This window comes from Thrips palmi, unplaced genomic scaffold (genome assembly GCF_012932325.1).
Source record: "Thrips palmi isolate BJ-2018 unplaced genomic scaffold, TpBJ-2018v1 HiC_scaffold_18, whole genome shotgun sequence".
In the NCBI taxonomy this organism is placed as follows: domain Eukaryota; kingdom Metazoa; phylum Arthropoda; class Insecta; order Thysanoptera; family Thripidae; genus Thrips; species Thrips palmi.
Window position 1 is genome coordinate 5210760 of NW_023144627.1, and position 27722 is coordinate 5238481.

Sequence of the window (27722 nt, forward strand, 5' to 3'; positions counted from 1 at the left end):
AAGTAATTTTGAAGGCCTTCGGACTGACTTTAGCACCTATAGTTTTGAAGTTGGCATCGTCGTAATCGCGCGTGAGAAGTTTTATCAAAATATTGTCTTGGATGTTTTTGTTTGTTTGTTTCCCCTTTGAGATGGCGTCTTTCCACTTGGCCAAAGCGATGATACATCAAAGAACTGAGAATTGGTCGGAATGCCCAAATTTTATGAACTGAGTTGGCGCTTTTTGTCATCGCGCCAGTGTAAAACCGGAGAACAGAACCGGATCGCCGTTTTGCAGGGTTAGAGCGAAAACTTTCGCCACCGCCCACCCCGAACAAGTGAAGGTTGTGCGCAGACGACAGTGACAGACGGTGCGGCCGACAAAAGAGTCTTTTATCGACTTTTACTCGGTTTTGCAGAGAGCCCGATGCACGACAAGCGCGATGCACGGGGAGCCTCCACTGGCAAACCAAGACTGCGTTTGTGCAGTGTCGATCCGACTCGGCCAGCCGATCTGGGCGAACGACTTCCTGGAAAACTACATTTCCGCCTTTTCGGCCTTACGGCTAGCAGACGCCTCTTAAACAGCGCGAAATACGAATGACGGCGACCGGGATGAAAACCGCAGCCGATCCGCGTCGCTTCAGAGTGGCAAATGGAGAAAACACCCCAATTTAACTTCGCCCTCCATTGGAAAATTTCCATGATAATTGTACAGGGGGTGGTTGCGCCTTGACGGTGCAGTTGGTCCAGCGCGGGGAGGAAGAGTAAGGAACGCGCCCTGATTGGTCCAGCAGACTCATTCCGAGAGTCGTCTTCGTCGCTCCGTCTCTCTCGCACTCATGGGGCGTCCCGCACAGGTGCGAGAGAGACAGAGCGACGAAGACGACTCTCGGAGTCAGTCTGCAGGAAGAGGCAAGGGCGAGGGAAATCTCTCGACAAGGGGCGGGCAAATCTCCACCCTCACATTTCCGCACAAAAGTAGATGCACTTTCAGCAGAAGAACGAGCGCATTCTTCTTTCAAGCACACACAGAGGAAAGGGATTGGGCGACGAAACGACATCAAGTTGGAACTTGAAACGCCATTGTGCACTGTGAAAAGTGTACAGTCGCGAGAAATAAATGCAACTCTTGAACGATTTCTCTTTGACATTTTGTTCTGCCAAGGTCGGCTCGACACCCCTGAGAGCGACCTGAGCAGGGGCGGGACGGCGGTAGACGGCGGTCTAGCCCTTAATGGTAATGGTTGCCGTGCCGAGTAGGCCACATGGCCAGCACGGCTGTGCGGCGGGTGTGCCTGCCTCACAGGCGCTCAGTGGGCCAGGAGGTCGGGAGGCGGCCAAAATCCCGGACGGGTTTTCAGCTCCAGCGTCGCTGAATGGGACTCGTGCCGAACGTGTGACCTCCTCACTGGATTGCTCTCCAAACGAGGAATCCATTGGTGGGGTCACATTCGATTCGAGTCCTGTTTAGTGACTCTGGAGCTCAAAACGCGTTAAGAGTCTTGCAAGACTCCATGTATTCTGGGCACCTGTGAAGTGGGCTCGAAGATCTTCACACAAAAGTGAGCCTTCGTCGAGGCCTTCGTGCTGCCCTCATGCACCAGCAGTGCTTCCTAGGACGGTTTGCAACTCATTTTTCCCATTTCCCCCTGATTTTTTTTCTGCCAGTCTTTCAAATGCGTAACATGCACTAATATTGGTTGGAACGGGTTGTGCACCAGCCGATGACAACTACAGACGACAAACACTGAGGTCATGTTTTATTCTTTTATTATTCTTAAAAAAAGTCAAATCAGAGCAATGCGCAGTTTGGTCGGATCGGCCAAAGTCCCGGCATCGCAAGCACTCTGAGTGTTACAACAGTGGTGGGAAAATATTGGAGGCCTCTGGAGTGTTTCAACCACCCACACATAAGAACTGGAGGTATTCTGCGTGTTAAAATATACAAAACTGTTGATTATAGAGAACACCTGGGCATCTCCAGTGTGCTGCCAGGTATTCTCTTTACATATATTAATTACTATGGTAGTTTGAGCACTGGATAACTTAAGGGTTACACTGTCTACTACCACGTAGGATGTCCTCTTAAGAGCGAGTTTTTGTTTTCATTCACGTGAGAAGTTAAAAGGCAGCAGAATGGGAAGGATTACTTGATTGACATCTCACGAGCGTACAACTGCAACTCAAGAAAGGAAATCCCACAACGGAGAAATGATAACTAAAGAAAAATGGGCGATAATCAAGTTTTCGCTGTGAGCGGTTTGACATACCGCCCGACAGGCCGACAGCCACAGGAACTTGGAGAAACAGTGGTGCCAACGAGCATGCGTCGTCCTTCGAAGATTCTTGAATAAGTTACAGATTAACTCTAAAGTAGCCTAGAAGTCTTCACCATAGCTTTTAATAAAATAAGTTTTTCCTTGCTTTGAACAACACGAGTTTCTCAAATGCCTTCCAAGGAAACAGAAAAAGCCGTCAACACATGCGGCTGGCACCACTGGTAAAACAACAAAACGGCCTTAGTTATCCCTTACACGACATACAAAACATGTTGCTTATAGTCTTGTGAAACGGTAACCCTACTATACGAATACTAACCATGTTCATGTTCAAGGAAAATGGGGAGGCCATAGGCCGGGTCGAGGGCGAGCGAGGTCAAACTAAACGACTAAAATTCCTTCGTTTCCTTAAACTTTTGGCACATGGAAAAAAAAAGCGCTCGCCTCGGACAGGGCCCCGGTAATCTCGTCACGGTCTTGCGCGAGCGAAACAAAGAGATTAGTAAACGGCACGAAAATCATCTAGAGAAGCCCAATAAAGTGTTTATGTACAACGTCACCCTGCAAGACCGTGAACAGATTATTGCACCATAAGATTGAGCTTATCTCACGCGGGGAACCGAAAAGTCCCTCCCTCTCCGATCATTCACCGGCTCCGAAAGACTTAAAAGTATTACACGATATTGTCTGTATCAACTTCCATCTCTCAGCCAAGAACCGCTGCACACTAAAGGCAAAACTACAACGAGAAACGCCCCCACCAACAGGACTTGAAAGGCAACAGGGAGACTCGGCCCAGCCGTACAGATCCACCATAAGGTGTTACACACATACATCAATACCTCAGTCTAAGCTTAAATTGCCACAGCGAAATTAACGCTGTCGCCAATTTGAACATCACGGTGCGCCAATGGAAGCATATCTTTTGGGCCTCTAGAGGTAAGTACGTTTATTTTGACAGCCATTCTGTGCAAGCGTGGTTCTTGGTTTTCGCGTGTAGGGGGGCTAATTATGGGACATTAATTAACATTTTCCGATCTACTTCAATCACTGCTATACAAAGTAAAATGATTAGTTTTAGTAGGTTGGTGGTGCTTTTTCGGCGTTCCCCACTTTCCTCTAAGTCTACAGTGTGTCTCCCGCCCTGATCCTTGAGGACCCCTAGCGGCCCTAGAGCCCCTAGAGGCCATAGAGGCCTTCTTGCGTCCGAGGGAGCGGAGCCGTGGCGTAGCCTGGCGTAGCAGCGGCGTAGCCATGCCACAGGGCCGCCCCCTCCCTCGGGCACCTCTTGCAGGTGGAATGACACTTTTGGAGCACTCACTACTCTTTCTAGGAGCCTGGCAGTGACATACCCATTACAATAATTTTTTTTGTTTAAACTTTTTAAATCTAATCTTTGAAAAGGTTACTTGGATGTAAGAAAGTTAATGCATGTTATTATCGTTAGAATAATAGTTATTATTATTGTTATTTGTATTAAAACTGTTTATTTATTTACATAGACGCGGGCGTGCTGGGCACGCTTGTTTTAACGTCGCTTGACACACACTTTGGACTCACAGTGCCTTGCCTTTACAACGGGGAGATTTGTGACATTTACCCTGGAATAAAGCGCCGCCAACAAGTAAATGGGGCAAATTTTTTTCTCATTGTCTAGAACGATAATTTGGAGGCTATTTTGAGGCAATGCATTTGTTGATATGAAAAGAAGGACCGTGTTCTGAGACACTTGCGGGGACTTCCCCTTCCCTCGGATGCCGTGCAATCTCTCTCGCTCTCTCACTCACTCTCACTCACACACGCACACACATGCACGCACACACTCACAGACACACAAGCAATCCATTCGCCATTTATGTTCCTCTCTACATATGCGGTTTTAAGGCAGAGCAGATTTTTTCGCGTGGTCTTTAATTAATTATAATTAATTATAAGCTGTCCCGCGCCTAGATTACATCAAATTTACAACAATAACAACAAAAGCATAGTGAGAAAATTTGAACCGATGGCTCGACAGCCACAATAGGGACTGCACAAGTTTCTGATACCTTCAATAGGAACACGCTTCGGGCGACTTTGTCAGAAAGTTTGAAACAAAAGGTGCGGTGGGGATCTAGCAATTGAAAGCCACTAAGACACATCTTTAAAACAAGAACATATTTGAGGTTGGCATTATTGGTACGGATAACACGGCGAGTGTCTTTACAGCAGCGAATTATGACAGAACAGTTGGCGAAACGCAAGCAGCCCCCGCAGCCCTCTCATCTTTCATATTTTAGTAACTAAACAACAACAACATTCACAGCACTTTTACATTACTAGATAATGCATTGCAGCGATAATAATTTAGACAAATTTAGCAGTGATTTTGATAATGAGTGCGACTTTAAGTACACTTTTTTTTCGGGTTTTACGTCGACTCGTTTTAAATAAAATTTTTAAATTGTCGCGGTCTACGCTTTAACGTTCAATTTAGATGCGATTATTTTAGCAGAAAAAACTCTTTACCGGAGTTTAATTTTGCATTTAGGAGTTAGGCTGTATAGCATGAGTCATTCTACTTTCATTAATGTTTTTACAATTAGAGTTTAAGTTGGTTTTGGCGCGCGGCTTTCGGCTAGGCGGGGTCCCACACCTCAGCTTGTCAGTCTGCCCGGTAGTGCAGAGCACTGTAAGTGCAGGGCACTCTCAGTGCAGGGTACTCTCAGTGCAGGGCACTGATAGTGCAGGGTACTCTCAGTGCAGGGCACTGATAGTGCAGGGCACTGATAGTGCAGGGCACTGATAGTGCAGGGCACTGATAGTGCAGGGCACTGATAGTGCAGGGCACTGATAGTGCAGGGCACTGATAGTGCAGGGCACTGATAGTGCAGGGCACTGATAGTGCAGGGCACTGATAGTGCAGGGCACTGATAGTGCAGGGCACTGATAGTGCAGGGCACTGATAGTGCAGGGCACTCTTAGTGCAGGGCACTCTTAGTGCAGCACACTGTTAGCGCAGGCGGCAGTGCAGCCAGGACAGTCTTAGCAAAAGGAAGGGGGACAATTGACGAATAGTGCTGCAGAGCTCTGCACTGCTCTGCAGGAGGAAAGTGGGAAAGTGATTCGGAAAGCAAGAGAGAGGCGGTGTTCGGGCAAATTGACATTGGACGACATAATACACGCGGACCGTCCATAAATGACGTAACAGGCCGATGATGAGGGAAAAGAGAAGGGGAGGAACCAGGTTGGGAAGGCCAGGTTTACCTGTGGTTCGAGGGAGGAGGGAAAATCAAATCACGCAGCATCTTCCATTGCTCTGTCCCTGTCGCTCCTTACGGAGCCGACGCACAGCGGGCCAGAAGACCGGTGGAGGCAGCCAAAACTCTAGACGCGTTTTGAGCTCCAGAGTCGCTAAACAGGACTCGGACCGAACGTGTGAGCCCATCAATGAATTCCTTGTTCGGAGAGCAATCCATCGGTGGGGTCACCCGTTCGGTTCGAGTCCCATTTAGCGACTCTGGAGTTCAAAACGTGTCTAGAATTTTGACCGCCTCCACCGGTCTTCTGGCCCACTGAGCGACGAGAGCGAGAGAGACTTCCGTGATGCGTGGACAGCCCCTCACGAAATTAATGGACGGTCCCTCGGCTGCTCTCCTCATTCTAGTTTCCTCTCCGTTTCGGCATCACAGCAAAACAGGGACTCGTGCCGTTCCCAAGTCATCGCCTCACATTCCTCAAACTCTCTAAAAACACAACCTGTCCCACCGAACGGCACGACAAACGGCAACCATTTTGTGCGTTTCTTGAAACTGGCCGGAGCGGCTCGGGGGGATCATTGAAAAGTCTTTGTGCGAGTGAGGGGCACAGAGCGGAATCCTTTCTAAAGCTTGAGCGGGTCCTTGGCCAGGCGTTGGACGCGTTGGACGCGTTGGACGAGACGACAGACTGCACACTGTTTCAAACGCTTGTTCGAGCCGGCCGCATGGGGAATTTAAACAATATGTAGTGAGAGAAAGGAGATTTGTTTTGGTCCATCGAGGAGTAGTTAAAGTGGACGAACACAAACACATATAACACACACAACAATAATTAACAACAACGCACCGGACGAGTGCATTCGGACCACTGTCGTGCCTCGAGTCGAGAGTCGATTCGAGAGTTTGAGATTCGATTCGAGAGTCGATTCGAGAGTCGCTTCACTTGCCGCGGTATATCTCAATGATACGGTCCTGGTCCACGTATTCAAAGATGTGCGGCGCGTCCATGAGGATGCCCACCGTCCCCGCCAGCGTCACCAGGAAGAAGATGTAGAGCTGCAGCCTGTCGATCACCATGGCGACGTACTTCCAGTCCTCGCGGATCTGCAAACGAGGGAGCGTCAGTAGCTCAGTCAGCCGGCCTCCAAAGAGGGCAAGAACCGAGGACACAACACTCCCAATTTCCTACTGAAAAGATGCCGTGCAGTCATAATACTGAGCTAGTTCTCGTTTCTTTACGACACAAATATGGCATAATACAGAGTTGTTCGTATTACACTCTCATTCCAGGAACGTGACATCACGTTGAAACGAACGTGACAAAATGTCACGTTTGTTTGAGCGCTGTGTCACGTTCGTTTGAACGTGACCAAGCTGATTTTTGGCGAATTCACACCCAAACGAATGTGACACAATGCATTTTGTCACTTTCGTTTCAACGCGATGTCACGTTCCTGGAATGAGAGTGTATGAAGTTCGTTATAAGATACTGAGAATTCTTCACCATATGTTACTACCTTCGCTGTGCAGTCATAATACGAAGCTTTTTGTTCGTATTAGGAAGAAAAAGCTCAGTAGGATATTGGGAGTGAACCTCCTACACTCATCCAACAAAAATTAGAACACATTGCACATTTAGGTGGAAAAAAATGACTCTAAATGGGCAACATGTGCGACAATTACGCCAAAAATCTTGCACAATCAATCACATTCCCACAAAAATTGCACTGGTAAAAGAAAGGCATAAAAACTACGCCCTTAAGGGCACAAAAAATCTTTCACACCTTTTAAGGGCGTGAATCGTTCCATGCCCTTGGGAAGGGAGCGAATTAATATAGGACTTAAAGGAAATTTTTTAATGCCCTTCCAAAGGCATTAAACGATTCACACCGTTCCAGGGGCGTAAACCGTTGCCCTTCAAGGGCATAGCACACAGTGGGCCAGAAGACCTCTCGCACCCATGTGGGAGGACCGAGTGCGAGGGAGACAGAGCGACGAAAACGACTCTCGGAATCAGTCTGCAGGGGCAACCAGGGCGACGCACAGTGGGCCAGAGGACCGGTGGAGGCGGCCAAAACTCTAGACGCGTTTTGAGCGGTTTTGAGCTCCAGAGTCGCTAAACAAGACTCGAACCGAACGTGTGACCCCACCAATGGATTCCTCGTTCAGAGAGCAATCCATTGGTGGGGGTCACACGGTCGGTTCGAGTCCCATTTAACGACTCTGGAGCTCAAAACGCGTTTAGAGTTTTGGCCGCCTCCACCAGTCTTCTGGCCCACTGCACGGCAAAAGTACCGCCTGGGATTCCCAGGCGGTGCCTGGAAAATAGGCCCTTTTTCCCATGATGCGCCTGGGAATCCCAGGCGGTGCTTTTGCCGTGTGCGTGCACACGCCGAAAGTCGGCTTGCTGGCGACACTGACCTGGATGTACTGGTCCTCGTTGCGCAGGTGCTCGGCGATGAACTCGACGGCCTCGGTGGCCTTGGAGGCCTCCGGCGAGAGCAGCAGCGAGTCGGAGGACTCGCTCTCGCGGCGGCCGCCGGCGCCGAGCCCCGCCACGCCGCCGCCCAGCGACGAGCCGCCCACGGCCAGGTCGGCGCTGGTCTTGCGGTTGATCTTGCAGTTGGGGTGGTGCAGGTCGCTGAGCTCCATGGTGTTGCTCTTGCCCGCCATGCCCATGCCCATGCCCATGCTGGGCTGCAGGTGCTTGGGCAGCTCGGCGGGCGAGCCGTACTGCGGGTGCGGCGGCGCGGACATGCCCGGCATCTCCATCATCCAGCGCAGGCGCGTCTTCTTGGGCCGCTTCATGAGCAGCACGATGGGCAGGTAGTACAGGAACACGGTGCGGATCCACGGCGGCATGCGGTGCGTGCGCGGCCCTCGGAAGTTCCAGTTGATGATGATGACGGTCACCAGGATGGACACGGTGTTCATGATGAAGGTGAAGAGCAGGTACTTGGCGATGAGCGGCAGCACCAGCGACGTCGGCGGCAGGATCTTACTCACGAGCAGCAGGAACACAACCAGTGACAGCAGGATACTGATTCCGAGCGTGACTTTCTCGCCGGCCTCGGCGGGCAGGTAGAAGACGAGGACGCAGAGGAAGGAGATGAGCACGGTGGGGAGGATCAAGTTGACCGTGTAGAACAGGGTCTTCCTCCGGATGATGATGTAGAAGGTGATGTCCGTCTCGGTGGGGTGCCGCTTCTGCTCGTCCGTGTACACGTTCAGGTACGCCGGCACCTCGATGATGTCCCACGTGCCCGACTTCCAGTAGTCCGACAAGTCCACGAAGTTCTTGTTGTTGTAGAGCGCCAGCGACACCTGGTCGCCGTTGAACGTCCACGACCCGAACTTCATGATGCAGGTCTGCTGGTCGAAGGGGAAGTACGTCACGTCGATGGTGCACGAGCTCTGCGGAGGAGGAGGCGGTCAGAACAAGGGTCTTGCACAGTGGGCCGGTCAAAACCTCGGAGGCATTTTTTGAGCTCCAGAGTCGCTAAATGGGACTCGAACCGAAAGTGTGACCCCACCAATGGATTGCTCTCCGAACGAGGAATCCATTGGTGGAGCCACATGTTCGGTTCAGGTCATGCTTCGCGACTGCGGAGCTCAAAACGCGTCTCTGGCACTCACCTGGTAGATGGCGGGCGGCACCCACAGGACCTCGCCGTTGGGGTAGATGAGCACGTTGGACTTGTAGCGCACCTCGTAGTTGCCGTCGGCGCTGCAACACAAGCAAGCCGTCAGTCGCGGTTTCGAACTTCCCGCGCCGCGGCAGGCCGCCCGGCCCGCGTAGATGGATGGGTAGATAGAGCGGACCCAGCCCAGCTGCGCCACAGTGGGCCGGCCAGAAGACCGGTGTAAGCGGCCAAATCTCTGGACGCGTTTTGAGCTCCAGCGTCGCTAAATAAGGCTCGAACCGAACGTGTGACCCCACCAATGGATTCCTCGTTCGGAGAGCAATCCATTGATGGGGTCACACGTTCGATTCGAGTCCCATTTAGCGACTCTGGAGCTCAAAACGCGTCTCGAATTTTGGCCGCTCCACCGGTCTTCTGGCCCACTGAGCGTCAGTCGCGGTTTCGAACTTCCCGCGCCGCGGCAGGCCCGCGGAGATGGATGGGTAGATAGAGCGGGCCCCAGCTGCGCGGGCCGCGAGTGGATAAGAGACGCCGGCCGGGACTCGACGCGGGGAACACCGCGGATCCCCTTCCCGCCTTCGCGGCCAGGCCAGGCCGGCCAGGCCTGCCAACGCGCGCCTCCGAACGTCTCGCGGCCGCGGAGGCATGAGAGAAGCGTCGGCCCCCTCCACTGTAAGCCACGGCGGGCTGCCGGTCGCTCTGTCTCTCTCCCACTCCAACGGCACGCCGCTTGAGTGCGGCGGAGACAGAGGCGCTGACTCCGCGTAGCCAGTCGGCAGGTTGGCGGCCGTGGCCGGCGCGGCGCAGCTGCGCTTCACTGCACTCTGTGGGCCAGAAGGCCCGAGCTGGCGGCCGAAACTCTACACGCGTTTTGAGCTCCAGAGTCGCTAAACAGGACTCGAACCGAGCGTGTGACCCCACCAAATGGATTCCTCGTTCGGAGAGCAATCCATTGGTGGGGTCACACGTTCGGTTCGAGTCCCATTTAACGACTGTGGAACTCAAAACCCGTCCGGGATTTTCGCCGCCTGGCTCACTGCTCCGCGTGGAACGCGCGAACGTGAAGATGCGGCTTTAACGTCGTTTGCACCAATTTTATTGGACGAAAAAGAATGACTAGTCGTTCCGCATGCGTGGGAGACAATCAAGAACATTTTCCGAGAAAATTTGATTAAAACAGTAATGACAAGACTCGCTAACAGACACAAAAAATGATTTCGGATCTTAGCGTTTCTCATTACAAGAAAAGCATTTTCTTTACAAATGCATGATTTTCAAATACCAGCATTTTATACTCACTTGTTGAAAAGCACTATGTCCGGTTTCCACACTTTGTCGGGTGGCAGTCTTAATACTCCTATGCCTCCGTAGTCTGCCTCGTCCCACTGTAGCTGGTAATCGCTCCATACCTGCAGCAAAGAAAAACACGTTGCAAAGTCCGATTTGAGGTAAATGAAAAAAAAAGAGCTGAAAAACGAGCGACGATTTATGAAATACTCACCAATCTCAACCATACATTCGATTTCATAATTTGGTTCTTTTCATTCTGGGGACACACAGAAGAGATCAGTTAGAAACACTTTGTAATGATATTCAAATGACGGAAAGGACATTTTTTTTCTGTCTACTCTTTGGCTTTGCTCTGACGCCTGTGAGGTAGGCAATACGTGACAGAGGTGCAATGCGGTACAGCCGACCCCACAGGCGCCTGTGAGGTAGGCAATACGTGACAGAGGTGCAATGCGGTACAGCCGACCCCACAGGCGCCTGTGAGGTAGGCAATACGCGACAGAGGTGCAGTGCGGTACAGCCTACCCAACAGGGGCTCTGCAGAAAGTCAACGGTATTTCTCGATAAACTCTTTACTTCGGCCCAACCGGCTGCTAATTGGAACCCCTAACTTGAAACTTGAAAGTCATGAGAACAATTTGGGGCTAATTTCAGCCCCCTTTTGAGGCCCCTCACTCTAAAAGCTTTACAAAGAAAACTAAATCCATTACTTCATAACACAAAGAATTTTGTGCAAACACATATTGCGGTGACATTTTTCCTTCGTAATGTGAAGTTTTTAAATTTGTACCTCAAAATAAGAAAAAAAGAAACAAAAACAGAAAACAAAAAGAAATGGGATATGAAAAAAATAGTGCGTATTATTCTTGCACAAATTTCTTCGCACACTACCGCCGAGTTTCGAAAGCACTCACCACGTTGATAAGCTGCACGAAGGCCAGCCCGAATCTCACGTCTACTTTCTGCGTCATGTTCTGCACTGGTCGGATGAGTTTGTTGTAGCCTCGGAAGAGATCTCGGACCAGCCGTTCCTCGTCCTCGGAGCACAGCCCTGCACACCGAAAAACAATCACTCAGTTGCCAACAACAAACAGGCCGAAAGACATAACGCCGCACAGTGGGCCAGAAGACCGGTGGAGGCGGTCGAAATCCCGGACGCGTTTTGAGCTCCAGCGTCGCGAAATGGGTCTCGAACCGAAAGTGTGACCCCACCAATGGATTGCACTCCGAAGGGGGGATCCATTGGTGGGGTCACATGTTCGGTTTTGGTCCTCTCTAGCTGCTAGGGCTAGAGTTTCGGCCGTACCGGTCTTCTGGTCGTGATACGCGTTCCAGTACAAAATGTCACGTTCTTTTCGTCACGTTTTTGTTCTAAAGGAAACTGGTGACATAGCCCCACCAATTTCAGACACGAACGTGACATTTTGTTGAACAGGCGTTCACTGAATTCTTTTTTTTTTTCAGAACAGATTCTGTCACCGTGAAATTAATGTGGTTCAGCCCAGCGGATTCCCCCCCCCTGCACGCCGCACCTTCGGTTCAAACTTTTACGGTGGAGGAGGTGGGGGTGGAGAGGAGCCCACACCGTAGCGCTGGCCGGACGGCATTATTGAGCATTACGTTCCGTTCGCCCCCTTCCCCCTCCTCCCCGTCCGTTTGATCTTGACGAATTTCTAGCGAGCCGAGCGGGACGGCCGGGACGGCGACGGGTAGCAGTAGCAGCATCCGGGGGGCTGAGGAAGCTGGGCGTGGCGTTATCGACCGGAGGCACGTGGTGGACCCTCAGGGTACCGAGGGAGTACCGAGGGAGTACCGAGGGAGTACCGAGGGAGTACCGAGGGAGTACCGAGGGAGTGCCGAGGGAGTACCGAGGAAGTGCCGAGAGAGTACCCAGAGAGTGCCGAGAGAGACCCAGAGAGTGCTTTGAGAGTACCCAGAGAGTGCCTTGAGAGTACCGAGGGAGCACCGAGAGAAGGACAGAGAGGGTACCGAGACAGTGCCGAGAGGCAGTTCTGCCACATAAATGTACCTCGATGAACCAGCAGTGTCTGATAGGGTTGCCAACCCCAGCCTGCATCTCGCCATCACTGTGCTTTGCTAAATCATTCGCTCAGTAGGCCGGCTGAGGTTGGCAACCCTTCGAAAACTGGCCAGTGGGAATGCTGCCTCGGGGCAACACTGCCGAGAGGGTGCCTCGTATGCATTGAGGTATCTAGAGAGAGGAGGGTAGGTAAGCCCAGGGGGAAATGCAGACCCTCGCCTGCAAGATGTTTCAAATTGTGTTCCAACTGCAAGATTTAGAAAGCAAAATAGTCCCAATCAGCACGAGTCAGACACCTCACACTATAAAAGTCTTTTCGTTCCTACACTACAAACCCGCGGAGCAACGAGCGCATTGTCCGCCCCAGTGGCGAAATTTTCATCCTTCGTGGAACGAAAAGGAAAACCCGTCGGAAGATAAAAGAAAGGCGAGATTCTAAAATGTGGGTCGCTTCCCTTTTTTTCCATTTTTTTTGCCGTCCAATCGTCGTCCCCTCTTTGCTAGACCCGCTCCTCCAGGATTCGCAAGGAACGGCTCGCAAAATACCTCACTCTCTCTTTCTCTCTCTCTTTCTCTCTCTCTCTCCTCTCTCTCTCTCTCTCTCTCTCTCTCTCTCTCTCTCTCTCTCTCTCTCTCTCTCTGTCTCTCTCTCTGTCTCCTCTCTCTCTCTCTCTGTCTGTCTGTCTGTCTGTCTGTCTGTCTGTCTCTCTCTCTCTCTCTCTCTCTCTCTCTCTCTCTCTCTCTCTCTCGCACTCGTTGACAATCTGGACAGTCTATAGTGAAGAGGACGAAGCGAGGACGAAGCGAAGGACGAAGTGGTGCCAGGCATGCATAGCAAAAACGGTTCCCAGTTTTCCCAGGTAGCCTATAGTAAAGACATTGGCGATTTCCAGGGAGTGCCGGGGAAAATCTGGGACTTTTTTTCCCGTGTGATGTATCGACGGCCCCTACGCTTACGGTAAAACTGGCGCTTACAAGCAAGAACGCAAGAAAAATCACGAAAAAAGGCTAACGATTTGACAGGTTAACATTCCTTGTCAGCACTTGAACGATCTGTGGCGGCAATAGACGAGGTGACGGCGTGTTGGCATAGATGAGCTGCCGAGCGTGCCGTATCTGCATCCGCTTCCGGGTTGTCGTTTATCGCAAGCCGCGGCTCAGAGTGGCACCACACCCCGTTGGGGAACCTGGCCGTCACACAGTGGGCCAGAAGACCGGTGGAGGCGGCCAAAACTCCGGACGCGTTTTGAGCACCAGAGTCGTTAAACAGGACTCGAACCGAACGTGTGACCCCACCAATGGATTCATCGTTCGGAGAGCCACCCATTGGTGGGGTCACACGTTCGGTTCGAGTCCTGTTTAACGACTCTGGAGCTCAAAACGCGTTCAGAGTTTTGGCCGCCTCCCGGTCCTCTGGCCCACTGTGCGTCGCCCTGGTTGCCCCTGCAGACTGATTCCGAGAGCCGTTTTCGTCGCTCTGTCTCCCTCGCACTCACAGGGCGTCCCGCATGGGCGCGAGAGGGGCAGAGCGACGAAAACGACTCTCGGAATCAGTCTGCTGGCGCTGCCGCGAAGCGCAGACAGAAGCAGACAGGGCACGTTCGCCACCGCCTCGGGGCCACGGTGGGCTGATTTCTCAAGGGCCGCGACAGGACCGTCTTTGGAACGCCTTAGGAACGCCTTCGGCGGAACGCCTTTGGAACGCCTTCGGAACGTCTTCGGAACGCCTTTGGAACGCCTTTGGAACGCCTTCGGAACGCCTTTGGAACTCCTTGAGAACGCCTTTGGAAGTCTTTCAGAACGCCTTTGGAAGTCTTTCAGAACGCCTTTGGAACGCCTTCGGAACGCCTTCGGAACGCCTTTGGAACGCCTTGGGACGCACTCGGATCGCCACCCCCACCACTGTTCGTAGCCACTCCCTAGAGCATTCGAATGCGACCTAAAGTGTTTGACGAAGGCGGAGCGCGGGAAACACGGGAGGCACGGAGCAGCGACACTAAGTGGGGAAACTTTGGATTCGCCTTCGCAGACGTGGGATTGGAGACACGGGGAAGAGGACATCCATGCATGCGTGTCTTAGCAGAGTCCAAGAGGCCGTCAAGGAAATCAAGAGAAAGAAAGCACGTTCAAAGATCACGGTAAAAACGGTACCTGGTTTTCCCAGGAGCCCCATGGCGAAGACATAGGCGATTTCCAGGGGGTTCCTGGGAAAACCAGGAACCGTTTTTACCGTGATTTGAAAGATAACAGCAGGGGAAAGGCAGAAGTGGAAGTTAAAAGCAGACCGTTTGAAGGGGAGGAAGGGGAGAAGCGAGAGGATGAAGAAGGGAGGGTTACGGTGGAGGAGAAATGGTTGAGGAAGGCAAGGTCCCTCGGAGGTACGAGGGACGGCATCCCGATCATGTCAATGCGGCGCGCACACTGTCTGGGCCGGCCGGCAGGGCGTGGCACAGGGGGTGGGGGGCTCGAGGGTGCGGTGAAAGGTGTGGAGTGGCGGGGCGGGGTGCGGCGGGGAGGGGGCGTGGCAGGGCTCGCTATCGATCCCCCACCACGCAGCGCGGGACAGCCCTCACAAGGCTAGCTACCCGGCCTGAGACAAGCCCACCCGCCCCCCCCGCCCCGCCACGCCCCGCCACGCCCCGCCACAACCCTGGACCGCGTGGGGACCGGCCCTCGCCAGAGCCACCGCCAAGCGACCTCTTGCGAACGCACCATTTCGAGAAAGCGAAGTTGAGACTTTTGAACAGGGTTCTGTTTTGAACGCGGTAACCTTCATGCTAAATCCGTTGTTATTTTATCCTTTAAAAACAATCGTGATAAGATCAACGGAGAAAGAAAAAAAGAGTCTTCCACTAAAAACAATTGTTTTTAAATTTTGTTTTTAAATTTAAATTCGAAAAATTGACACGTTTGTAATGAGAGCAAATGTTTCTTGTCCAGGTGGAAGTCAGGCCTTCAGATCCTATCGGCTTGAGGAGTCTTGAGCAACAATTCCAACGGCAACATGGCAGGATGTTTGACTCCGCCATCCAATCTTGAGAACAGCCAAGAGCGACGTCAATTTAGCGGCAGTGCCAAAGCAGTGCCGCGTCAACTACGTGGCATCCAAGTCCCGGAGCTTTTCAATATATGTTCCCCCGACAAACTCCTCCAACCGACTAAAAGTGACAGAGTCGGGATAGTAGCTCTGCTAAATTGGCAAGAAACGCCAATACTCAGCTGTCGGCTGTCTTTGGAAAGGAATTTCGTGCTGGGGCACCCTGGGGCCGGGGGAGTGTCAAAATCAGATTCTCATTACCAACTTCTCGGCGCGTCGCCGGGTGTCTAATTTACAAACTGGCAAAGCATATTTAAATTTAATCCAGGACTAGGATTACGCGGACACTGCTCGTGTTCCCCACTGAAGATTAGGATGCCAACAGAACGGGTCTTCAACCAACCACATCAAGTTCGAAAGACACCTTGGCGCAGTGGGCCAGAAGACCGGTGGAGGCGGCCAAAACTCTGGAAGCTTTACGAGCTCCAGAGTCGCTCAATGGGACTCGAACAGAACGGATTCCTCGTTGGGAGATTAATCCATTGATGGGGTCACACGTTCTGTTCGAGTCCAATTTAGGGACCCTGTAGCTCAAAACGCGTCTAGAACTTTGGTCGCCTCCAGCGTTCTTCCGGCCCACTGTCTTGAGACCAGGGAGTCAAAATGACGGCAAGTGAAGTCATTTTGACGGCAAATCGTACCAAATTTAACACTTTGGTTCATTTTGAGATCACGCTGGCATCATTTTGAATTTTCTGTGCTCCCTCGGTCACGTTTGTTTTGGTTGGTGGTCGCTTGAGTCTCGACGATGGCATGCAGTCCTCCAGGTAAGTGAAAGCGAGAAAAGTGAATTCATCATTTCATTCGGGACGAGCGGAAGTCAAGAGGGGAGCCTGATAGCAGGGAACCACGCGAGCACGCGAGCGCGTCACAGTGGGCCAGAAGACCGGTGGAGGCGGCCAAAACTCTAAACGCGTTTGGAGCAGCAGAGTCGCTAAGCAGGACTCGAACCGACCGTGTGACCCCACCAATGGATTGCTCTCCGAACGAGAATTCCATTGGTGGGGTCACACGGTCGGTTCGAGTCCTGCTTAGCGACTCTGGAGCTCACAACGCGTCTAGAGTTTTGTCCGCCTCCGCCGGTCTTCTGGCCCACTGAGCGCGTGCCGAGCCGCCTAGGCGCACCTGCGAGACTTGCCAACTGACGGTGAAGACTCCCCTGCAGTCTGTCAACGCGTGCCACGCCACGACAGACAAGGGAGCACTCCTCGGACACTAGAAGGTGACAACATACCAAATTACTTATGAAGTTTTTTTTTTTTGTGCAGAAGCTTGGCGAGAACAAAACTGTGCATGCGTTATAAAAGGCACGACTTTGTGCGTAACTCGATTTTGAGCAAAAGCTATTCACTAAAAAAATCACGTAGTAATTGAGTGTGAATGTCAAAATTGTTCAGGTACTATGCATACTCGTTTCAACGCTAAAGGCCCTGGAGTGATTGAGATTTGGTGACACAGCATAAGAACGCGACACTAACTTCTAGGAATACCACCCAGCGGAGCTGACCATGACACTCTGGTGCCTCCCATTGGCAGACCTAAAACCACTTTTCCTCACTAGACCCAAACTCGGACCATGTTCTGTCCATAAGTCATATGGACAATTTCAATTACTGTTTCTTTGGTTATAGAGAATTGACGGAATGCCAAGAAACCCTTTGACAGATAGCTGCTTGACAGACCTTGAATAAGCGCCCACCCTCCCTCCAAACTGAATCTCAAAGAGGCAAAAGATTTTGAGGTTAGAACGGGTTTGTTTTTGTTGTTGTAAGAGGCATGGTCGGGAGTCCACAAATAAATGTCTCTCATTTCATTTATTGACCTATGAATGCCAGGGAATTTTTTTAAACACGCGACGTGTTTAAACTACAATATGAAAAGTAACTCGTGTTTGTCCAGGTTCAACGACCTGCCAAGGTCGATGGACCAATTAAAAACGGCTTCACTCGCCTCTTAAAATGATGAAAAAAATTAGTGCTGCTCAGCAAAATAATGGTTTGCTTTCAGTGCGTGCGCCGGGAGAGTTGATTTTTAATTCGGTCGACGGGGACTATTGCGGGAAATGGGTGGAAACGGATGTTCTCCTAACGGAAGGACCGAACCAGGCCCTCGAAAACTGAGATGAAGGGGGAGTATGAGGCGAAAGCAGGGCTTTTCAGGTCAACGGCAAAGAACACATGCAAATCAAAATAAACAGGCTGCGCCACCCCCAACAATCCCCTCGCCTCGCGCACCCCGACCGACCAACACTCGGGGGGTGAGGGTGGGTGCGCTGGGACGGGCGAAAAGCAAGAGAGAGAGAGAGAGAGAGAAACCAAGGCCCTTCGCACAGCAGGAGCTCAAGGTTGCATGCATGCTCCTCCCGATCGCAAGTTTCAGTTAAGTGACACAGATAAGACGTCGCCAGGGTTCCCGAGGCTGGAGCTGCACGGAGAGAAGCACCGTGGCGCTGCGAGGCGGGGTGGGCCAACCTAACCCCACCAGGGAGCTCCAGGGAGCAGCCCCAGGTGAACCGTGCCTGCAGTGTGGGACGCAGGCCAAGCCACGGGCCAAGCCGCACGCCAAGCCGCAGACCATTCCACACCGGGTACCAGTACGCAAACCACCACCCGAGCCGAGTACACAAGGCCCCCGAGCCAAAATACCAAAATACGTACCCAGCAGCGGTGCCAGGACGAGGCAGGTCACGGCCACGAGCCATGCCTGCGCGCTGGGAAGTATCCTCATGGTGCTGGTATCCTTCGTATCCAATCGGGTACCGATCGGGTACCCCCTCCCACCCCCCTCTCGACACTGGCCCCCTCACGTCGCCATGGTGCGTCTCATAGACTGGGCCGGAGCGCGCTGTGCCCGGCCCGATCCACAGCGCAGTCGGGCGCAGGCAGTACTGAAGCGTGCTGGCTGCCAGGCGCGGCTAGGCGCCCCGCTGCGCCGCCCGCCCAGCCCAGCCCGCCCTGTGGGTGGCCACGCCGGGCCAGCCGGGCTAGCCGGGCACCCCCACCCCTATCTGCATCTCTGTCTGCCCTTTGTCGCTTTCCTTTCTTTTTGTCCCTCCTTTCGCGGCCCGTATTTACCCTCCCTCTTTCTCTCTCTCTCTCTCTCTCTCTCTCTCTCTCTCTCTCTCTCTCTCTCTCTCTCCCCCCTTCCCTCTCCTTGAACGTCATTTTCCACCCGTTTTGGACCCTTGCTCCCGTTGGCTGTGCATCCCCTGTTCACCGAGTTTCGCCCGTTCCCAACATTCGCGACTTACGAACCCCAACCTTTTTCGTACCCGTGGCCGAAGCCGTGGCCGACGCCAGGGACGCCGTCGGACCGTCCCTGATCCTCCCCACAGCGCCAGGGGTCCATTTAGCGACAAACTTTTTCCCCAGGAGGATTTGAGTTGACGGATGCAGACCGTTCAAAGCGCGTAAAAATAGTGTCTCGCGATTTTTTCTTTTTTAAGTGTAGTTGAGAGGGGCGTTGTCTGGAATGTAAGTAGAACCGCAGTATAACAAGTCTCGACTCTCGCGATGGGACCGGAACCAACGCCATGCTAATCAACAGACCTCCCATCGGGATTCGTTTTTCAAAAAAAAAATAAAAATGAGAGCGTCATTTGGCAGTCGGTTCGGTTCGAAGGTTGGAGGCGGGGCCGGGTGGGGCCGCAGGAGGGGGGGGGGGGGGGGGGGGGAGCAGAGGAGTGGGGCTGCAGTCCTAATGGCGGAGGTATCGACCGCCCTGGACCAGCGCGGCGCAGCCTGCCTGGGGAGGGGGGAGGGGGAGGAAAAAGAGGGGGGGGGGGGAGAAATGAAACATTTGCAATGATGCGTGTGGAGTGATTTGGATGATTGATTGCGGAGGTCGTTTTGATGACTTCCCTTTTTTTTCGTCCTCTTTGAATGTTCCCATCTAAGCGAGTTGAGTCCCAGATGCGGCTTGACTGATGTGAAAGGCGGGAGAGTTCCATGCGGAGTGAATAGGCAAAAGCGAAATTTGTCTGCACTCTAAAACACGTGTCACAAAAAAAGGACCGAGAAAAAATATTTTGTTTGATAACCATTCGTGGAGTCTTCACAGGCTGAATCTGGACCGGAAGTTGTAAATGCAATTCTTAATGCTTTATTATATAATTTTCAGTAGTAACAATATTTTATTCGTAATACTCTCCAATAAAAAAACAACACATAAATTAATGAGCATTCATAAAATCTACTAACACCATGTCATCTGTACATTATAATTTTAACAATTTTGGATGAGCTAATTAATTAACCTCATCCTTCAAAAAAGGCACCGTAGCGCCGTGTTCTACGCGATGCCTCTCGCCTCATATTGACTCGTCCCTCCTCAAAATGGAAATGATGACATTCTCTCGTAGCAAACGGTGCCAACGGTACCGAGGTGGCAGCAATGTGGCCAGACCGATGCCGCCCCAGTACCGCTCCGCCTGCCACTTCTGTTCTCGAACGGGTGAGAACGGACAGCTGTGCGAATCAAAGCTCGCAGCGCGGTTTGGAAGACTAAAACTGCGACTTGGGAAGAAAGGGTTTCAAAGAAAAAAATGAAATCAATGAGCAGCACAAAGAAAGAGATTGGACACATTGGTCTCACAAATGGCTCTACGGCTGGTAATTAACTCAAAGAGTAGTTTCTCAATTCAAATGCTTCTAGTCATGCTGTATTGCAAAGCAGTGTGAAAACGCGACCACTGCCATCCCGGGTTCAGTTTACTAGAACTGTCCAATACCCGGTGTCAAGACGTCAACGATCAAACTCAGGGAGGCGAGTCGAGCGAGGCCCCACCGGCCTCACAGGCCAAACAAATCTAGATACACAGAGCGAGTGCCTTGATGTACAATACTATTGGAAAGGTCAGCAATGTTCCTTCCGGACATGCTGCCCGAAATGTATGAACCTCCTCAAAAAGTGGTGCATTTTCTTTTTTTTTTGTTTTTGTTTAATCAAATTTGGAGAAACTACCAGTCGTTTCTTGAGTTTCGCACTGAGTAGTACTACAATCATACACACGATATTTACATTTGTTTCACTTTCTCTGCACAAGGCACTAGGTTCCCTTTATTATATAAGATACATTAAATGTGTCTTCATTTCAATGGCAGTAGATGAGGTATCAATAATAAAATCCAGGATGATTCACTACCTGGCTTCAAGAAATCAACTACTTTAAGGATGATTGATGCAAAGGTTCCAAGATGAATAGTGACTTTGGTGATAGGAGAGATATCTCCCCTTGCACCTAGGAAAAAAACTACGCGAACCTAAGATTATACAATATATCATTAACATTTACAGGGTTGGCCCATAGCAAATGACCTGCAGTCATTGCGTCAGAAGCAATGACTAGAAACAAGTTTCATCACCTGAATTTACCTAAACAATAAATATTCACATTGCTCAAAACGAAGAATAAGACATTATGTGTACAAAGAACAAAACTGAGGTGTACTGACAAAGATCTCATGCTTTTCAGGATACCTTCAGTACCCGAACACACTGGTGCGCGTATTGCTTAATTGATAAAAGCGAATTAAATTAGAAAAGCCTTCCGTTTATAGCCAGTTATATTAAGACGTATTTACGATTTATTGCATAAGGATTAAGTTCTCTTACTTTTTGAACAAAAGCTGTTTAACCCCTGTACCATGTTAATATCCTAATATTATGTGGTCGAAAGTAGGATGCATAATCACAGCTCTTTGATCTCGACACTGAAAACCTTTTTTATTGCAGTAAGAGCTGTGCTTATGCTACCCTACAAACTACCGCACTCCACTTGCCCCTAAAATCATAGGAAAAAGTTCTTGGCTGTAAGCCAGGGACTCAGTCTTCAGAAGGTTGGGGTAAATGTCTTAGGAAAAAGAATTTTAAGTACACACGTTAAAGAGACGACAAGTTACCGCTCTTGAAACAATAAGCTAATTGGAGTATTATCTCCTACTCTAAGAACCTAACTTTGAGTCCCAAACAATCACTTTTTTCAAGGCAAACACGAGAAATGGAAAGAAACGTAAAGCAAAGACCACGTTTCGTCGCAAAGGAATTTTCATTGCAGGTAAAAAATAATTCATACGGCGGAAACAAAACGAACGTAACTAATGAAAATAGTAATTCACAACAGTGACTTACCCTCGTTAAAGTTAGCTAGACAAGAAGAGAGCACGCGCTCTCGTTCGACCTAACCGCTTGGAAAGTAAGTGCAGGGAAAAGTTAAGAGAGAAAATCACTGTTCAGATTCCATGGCGTGCTGAGGAAGTCCCATTGATAAGTAGAAAAAGGAACCGGAGGATTAATTTCAACCGTAAAACCATGCTCGCCCTGAGGGCCGTCTTCAGTGGCATCTAAACATAAACGCGTTTTCCAACTCGTTGTCGGGGAACCTATGCATCAACACTAATTTCGGCGAATTTTACAAACTGCCCAAACCCGTTCGGAGAAGAAGCTCGCCTGCCTCGTTTGGCTCGCGGGTATATTTGACGCCCTATATTAGTTTGCCTTAGAAAAATAGTTGTCTGGTAGACGGTTATACTAACTACACGGAGCACCATAGAACGGCCAGTCGCATCATTGGCCTAAGTGTGACAGTGACATCTCACTAGTTCCTAAAGAGCGCATTTAAAGACATGAAAAGATAATGAAGAGCAAAGTAGTGATTAGAAGGATTCAATTTAGAGTGGTTCAAAGCAAATAGGTTGACAGTGGGGAAAGCAAATTCAATTAAAGTCTTAAATCAAGTTCGTTTCAGTCAATTGCATCACAATTCTCTCCACCTTAAAATGAAGTAATAGTAAATGAGTGGTGAATTTAAGCAAGAGGGAGCGATGACACAGAAGATAAATTAAACAATTTCCCAAAACAGCCGAAAGAATGACTTCAATTCCTGTTAAATGCTAATTTAAATTTGAACTCTACCATCCAGTCATTGGATATTATAAGAGAAAGCTCCTCAAACAGCTTGGAAAATATAGATATGTCAGATACACTTTTGAGAGTATGACCAACAATCGAAGGCAACGTACAGAAACGCGGGTAACGGATCAAGAGGATTGAAAAGGGTAAACTACAAACGCAATTTGCAAGATAATTTTAGAAAGGAATTCCACCACTTTAGGAAGACATTAAAATCCCCTATTCGAAGGAAGGATGTTTCACTTGCCAACTATCCTGCAATGGCGTTTTGTAGCAGTCCAGATGATCATACCGTTCCTGGTGTTCAGAATGTATAGCAAGACAACACAAACCTAGCAAAGGAGCGCCAGTGAATTCAGAAATGACCAGCCCACAGTCAGGACTAGCCTGTCCAACGCCATCTCCGAAAGGTCTCGACAAATTTCACGTCAAGCATGTTACAAGGAATGTACCCGAGCTTTGCAGGGAGAATCTAAGTCATGCTGAAAGACGCATTTAAAATTGTTTCGATTGTGTGCGTTTAGCAACCAAGCAAGAGTGACTTCACATGTATCACGGCTCCACATACATGTGCAGCAAAACCTCCTAATGTGAGGAATATTCATCGAAATTAACAGACTTTTGGCAGCGAAGTTGATGCTGTGAAAGCAAAGGGGTTAGTTTTCCAACTGTTGATATTTTCGGCCTAAAAATACTTCTGACCGGAAACACCCCTTAACATTCGTCACGAGGAGGTCGCCGTCGAGGCATTAAGAGCACTCACAGGACCCTTTTTGCTGCACACATGCCTCTCGAAAGTTACTCAAACTGTTCAACATCAAGAAAACCTGTACCTAACCAGCAACTCTTTCAATTTATCCTTTCTCTTCCAACCGTTATAAAATTATAATTTAATTTGAACAGATTTATTTAACTCAATAACATTAGATTTCGTAAAACATTAAATCTCTCATAAATTAATGTCAAATATTTGCTACGCAATCCATAAGGCATTCCGCAGCCGATTGTCTGATCTGTTCTCACAGGACAGCCCATTTTGTTTTGAGTTAAAATATATTTGTATCAATCTTTTTTTCAGTTTGTATGAACTATTCTAAAAGACTACTCACAAAATTCTGAGCGCCCCTCAATCTGAGATCAATTAAAACGGAAATTACGAGTGAAGGCACGGAAACCGTTTGGCCAAAAACAATTTTTAAGAGGAATGTGTTTTGTGCGGAAATGACGTTTCGAAACGGAATCGTAGGGCGGCTTTGACTGGCAGAGGGTACAGTCTGTATGCGTTAAAAAGAAAATTTAACAAAAACTAAGATCCCTCATAAATGCATAGTCTTGTTACGCGATCAAGGACAATTAACTGACTTGAAATAATGGTTACTTTTTTAAAAGGCCAAACGACGTACCAAACCAACATTCACTTTCAATCTTCGAGGCAACAGGCATTATCTTTCTACGAATTTACAGGATTAAAGTTATAAACTGTACAAGAGCTACGGCAGAAAACAACTTTTGGTAAATAGGTCATACTGTACAAAACGTAAATATATAAATCGAACTTTGAATTGAGTTTGAGTTAAGTTGTCGAGAACACTAACGGTCCATACGTAACAGCACAACGATGAGCTGGTTAAGTGTCATGACCCACCATGAATAAAAATTAAAGGAGATTCATATATAATATATACACACACCGTCGCATTTTAAAAGGGTTAAAAGGCAGTGAATGTATAAGGGCGTTAGAGATACACCTGACGTGCATTCTAAGAAAATCCACACCAGGAACCTTGGCTACATCCAACCGAAACTGGATTCTAAAGAGAAACAAGCATGAAGAGGGCAAGGTTGAGCAACATGTAGCTCCTCTGTCAAGGGCGGAAAGGGGGTGGGGGATCTCGATAAGACCGCGTCTATGCTGTGAAGGAAAATGGACCCTTCTAGAAGGGACGGGCAGTATGAGAAAGATGCGCGAGGAGCACTGTAGAATTGGTCGATGTGGCATGATGAGTCATGAGCCTAGTTCCCCTCCCATTTAACGCTATGTTAGGCGCAAGCTTTAATGTACATAGCGGACCACAGAGCAGGCGCACCACGCTTATGGACACCTCAGAGCCGCTAACGGCAGCTGAAGGCAGTGCCTTAAGGCAGCGCCGCAAGGCATCGCCTCAAGGCGCCCCGTGGGAACCCTCACCGCCCTTCCTCGTTTAATCCTGATATTTTAGTTAGACCGGGATTACTTCTAACTCATTACGGTTTTATAACTTTTTTTCACATCCACATTGCAGGCAGAGCGAAGCACTTGTGCAAGTGTGAACCTTGTAAAGGGCGTTAGTAAATTACAAAAATATATATTTTGGGGAATTTCGGGGAGTCGTAAAACGTTAGTGTAATCCCTAAGAACCAGGACATTTAGCACTCCTATCATCTGACGCACAACGTTTATGCGAGTTTAAACTTTAATTGCTTCACAAACGCGGTTTAAGACAACAGCTACCATCCACGGGAAGGCCAGCTCCCCGGGAACTAACCATAAAAAAATCACAACAGTTTAAATTGATTAATGAATATGTATATTAGGAGAGAATAACCAGTTTCGGCCATGGAATTTCTTAAGGGGGGAACATTATAGAGTCACGGTTGGAGCCCATAGTTGTGAGCAACTTTGTGCACAGAAGTACAAAAAGTTAAGATATGGCGAGTTTAACGCTTTTGTGAGACTTTGCACTAAACTATAGCCAGAAGGCACAGTCATTTTAGCCGCGAAGTTCGGCTACATCAGTATTTTTACTTTACAAATCAGGCAAACTACAAAAATTATTTACAAAACGCGAAAATTCCAGTTTATACATAAAAATTATTCGGATATACGAAGGTATTTAGTCGTTGTTTTTTTAATAATTTGGAATGCAGTGGCGTGTGGAATTTGAAAACACGAATTAGGACAGAAGCAGCCTTTTTTACAGTTGAGTTATCAGAGTTAGATTATGAATTGGTTTAATTAGTTAGATTAGTTAAAAGTTTAGGTTTGTTTGTTTAGAATTTAGTTACTTTATCACAAGTTATGGGTAAAGACTGCCACTATCCCTTTCCCTACGTCTGCCTTGTTATCCACACTCCCGACCGCGAACCACGTGATTTATTCAGGAATTGGTCGTATACAGTTAAAGCTTTATCATAATGTTTACGTCTGTGAGCAACAGTTGGCAACAATAAAATACTTAAGCGCCGGGTGGCGCGCCCGCTCCCCCAAGTCCGCTCAAAATATCCAGCAATGCAGTTTCTCACTACCATCATCATTCCAATTGAATCTTAAAGCTACAAGTACAAGACAATTTAACCATAACCATCAACAAACAGTTTACGTCTATCTAAGTCTATGAAATACATGTATTCATACGAATACAAAGGTCACTATAATCGTCAGTGTTTTATGAAAAACGTACTTTTTAAAAAGTCATCGAATCGATGCGGCTGTTACATTGGGAGTAATTCGATTGATAACAATTCATTATAAACAACATGAACTAAACGTAGTTTTGAAAACCCAGAAAATGCCGTATGTACAGTAGCAGTATAAAAACAAGAAAATACAAATAACATTTAAGAAAAAACCATTATTAAAAAAATGTAAAACTTGAATCACCCGTTTGTCGTTATGTTTAATGATCCTACTCTACGTCAAGGTTGAACGGTTGAACGATGGTCAGCCTCACACCTAACCACCCCGCTCACCTCAAGAGTTGACTCAAGTGACACCCCGCCATGAGAAAGGCGCCCGACCCGAACTCAGAGAGAATCACATTGCATATTGAGAACGATTTGAATAATTTACAAATCTTTTTTTTTCATTCAATTTAGTGCACGCTCCGCTATTTCGCGATGGGGCGATGTCGGCCTGGCGATTGGTTGAGGTTCGACTCGAAGTTGTTTTATCAATCTGAACCCCTGCCAGCACTTTTCAGCTTACGCAGTTAATCACTTTAAGTAGGGAAGAGCAAGAGCCAGGGCAAGGGCGGCCAGCGGCATTGAAGAGAGCTTTTCAAAATGTGTGAAAATAAAAATGACTCGGATGAGAAATTTGTTTACATTCACAAGATTTCTGATCAGTCTTACTCAGCCCAGCCTCGAAGCCACCCTTTGGCGTTCGAACACACCCCTACAGAAACGTGCTTAATGCTGTATGCTGGGAATCACTAGCAGTTACGGACGGATTTTTGGTTTTCTTTCTGTGAGTTTAGATGAGTACTACCAGTGCTATTGGTCATTCGGAATAGTAGTATGGAATTCGACGGAAAGTATTTCACCTCACCTGAACCACACTGTAGAAAACGTGTCACGATTACGCAAAGCGCTGCGTTCTCCAGCGCAGGATAAGAAAGATAATCCAACAAAAGCGCAAAAAGATAACACACAAATAAGAAAAACAGTGTGACAAATTTTCTATCAGTGTAGCGCGCACATAGCCGCGGCGAAAAAGCGTTGCGTGCCTTGTTTAAATTAAATTTAAGCGCACCGGCCCAGGACCTCATTGTCAACCTGTGACCAACTACCTGCCGCTCGTGTCATGAGTAGCCACGTCTCGACTCTCGATTGGCAGCTAATTAATCACAGACCAAATAAACACTTTGTCAAACAACAATCAATTGATAAACAAAAGGGACAATTGCACAAACAAACTCGTAATGTGACACATTTCCTCTTTCCTCTTAATGAATAAAATTGAGTTACAGACTCGCCATTTGCCTTGCTCTGATTGGCCCAGTCTTTGGTCGAAACGGGTTGGCAGGCATGGCTGCCGTTCACGGCCTCGGGCCCCGCGGCTCTGGAGACCAGCTCCTCACGCGCGGCGCCGACGGACACCGAGTGCCCCGCACAACAACAACAGCAACAACAACAACGACTTCACGTCACGATGATGTGCGGCGCGGAGAAGAGCACGGCGATGGTGGCGATGACGGTGAAGAGCGTGAAGATGAAGAGGCACAGGCGGTCCACCACCATGGCGGCAAACTTCCAGTCGTTGGTGATCTCCTCCGCCTCGTCCGTCTTGCGCAGCTTGTCCGTGATGTGGTGCAGCTCCTTGAGGATCAGGGTGAGCTCGCGGTGCGGGCCTAGACAGCCTGCCCCTGCCGCGGCCGCCGCGGCGTGGTGCAGCAGCGTGCCCCCGGCGGCTCCGTCATCGGCGTGCCGCAGGTACCCCGTCCCCGGCACGCCAGACGACTGCAAAGCACGAGCACGTCAAGA

At 49.3% G+C, this 27722-nt stretch overlaps 2 protein-coding genes across 7 annotated transcripts in view; both read right to left on the reverse strand.

Annotated features, from left to right (window-relative positions):
• Nucleotides 1-5772: 5772 nt before the first annotated feature.
• Nucleotides 5773-18442, reverse strand: LOC117644611 (acetylcholine receptor subunit beta-like 1). The gene is made up of 7 exons (XM_034384219.1): nucleotides 18230-18442; nucleotides 11349-11485; nucleotides 10646-10690; nucleotides 10444-10553; nucleotides 9137-9227; nucleotides 7922-8914; nucleotides 5773-6604 (listed from the first exon to the last, which is right to left on the reverse strand). Exons 1-7 carry the CDS (start codon nucleotides 18297-18299, stop codon nucleotides 6440-6442), a joined length of 1611 nt encoding a protein of 536 aa, XP_034240110.1. The 5' UTR covers nucleotides 18300-18442; the 3' UTR covers nucleotides 5773-6439.
• A 1234-nt stretch (nucleotides 18443-19676) lies between these two features.
• The window catches only part of LOC117645360 (neuronal acetylcholine receptor subunit alpha-7-like), an 83324-nt gene continuing 75278 nt past the window's right edge, over nucleotides 19677-27722 (reverse strand). For 4 of the 6 annotated variants that reach the window (XM_034385498.1, XM_034385502.1, XM_034385500.1 and 1 more), the window contains one exon: nucleotides 19677-27698. In XM_034385498.1, the coding sequence (XP_034241389.1) occupies nucleotides 27381-27698 (318 nt within the window). In that variant the 3' untranslated portion in view covers nucleotides 19677-27380. The remainder of the gene's footprint in view (nucleotides 27699-27722) is intronic. The other 2 variants (XM_034385501.1, XM_034385499.1) reach the window with 1 other exon arrangement.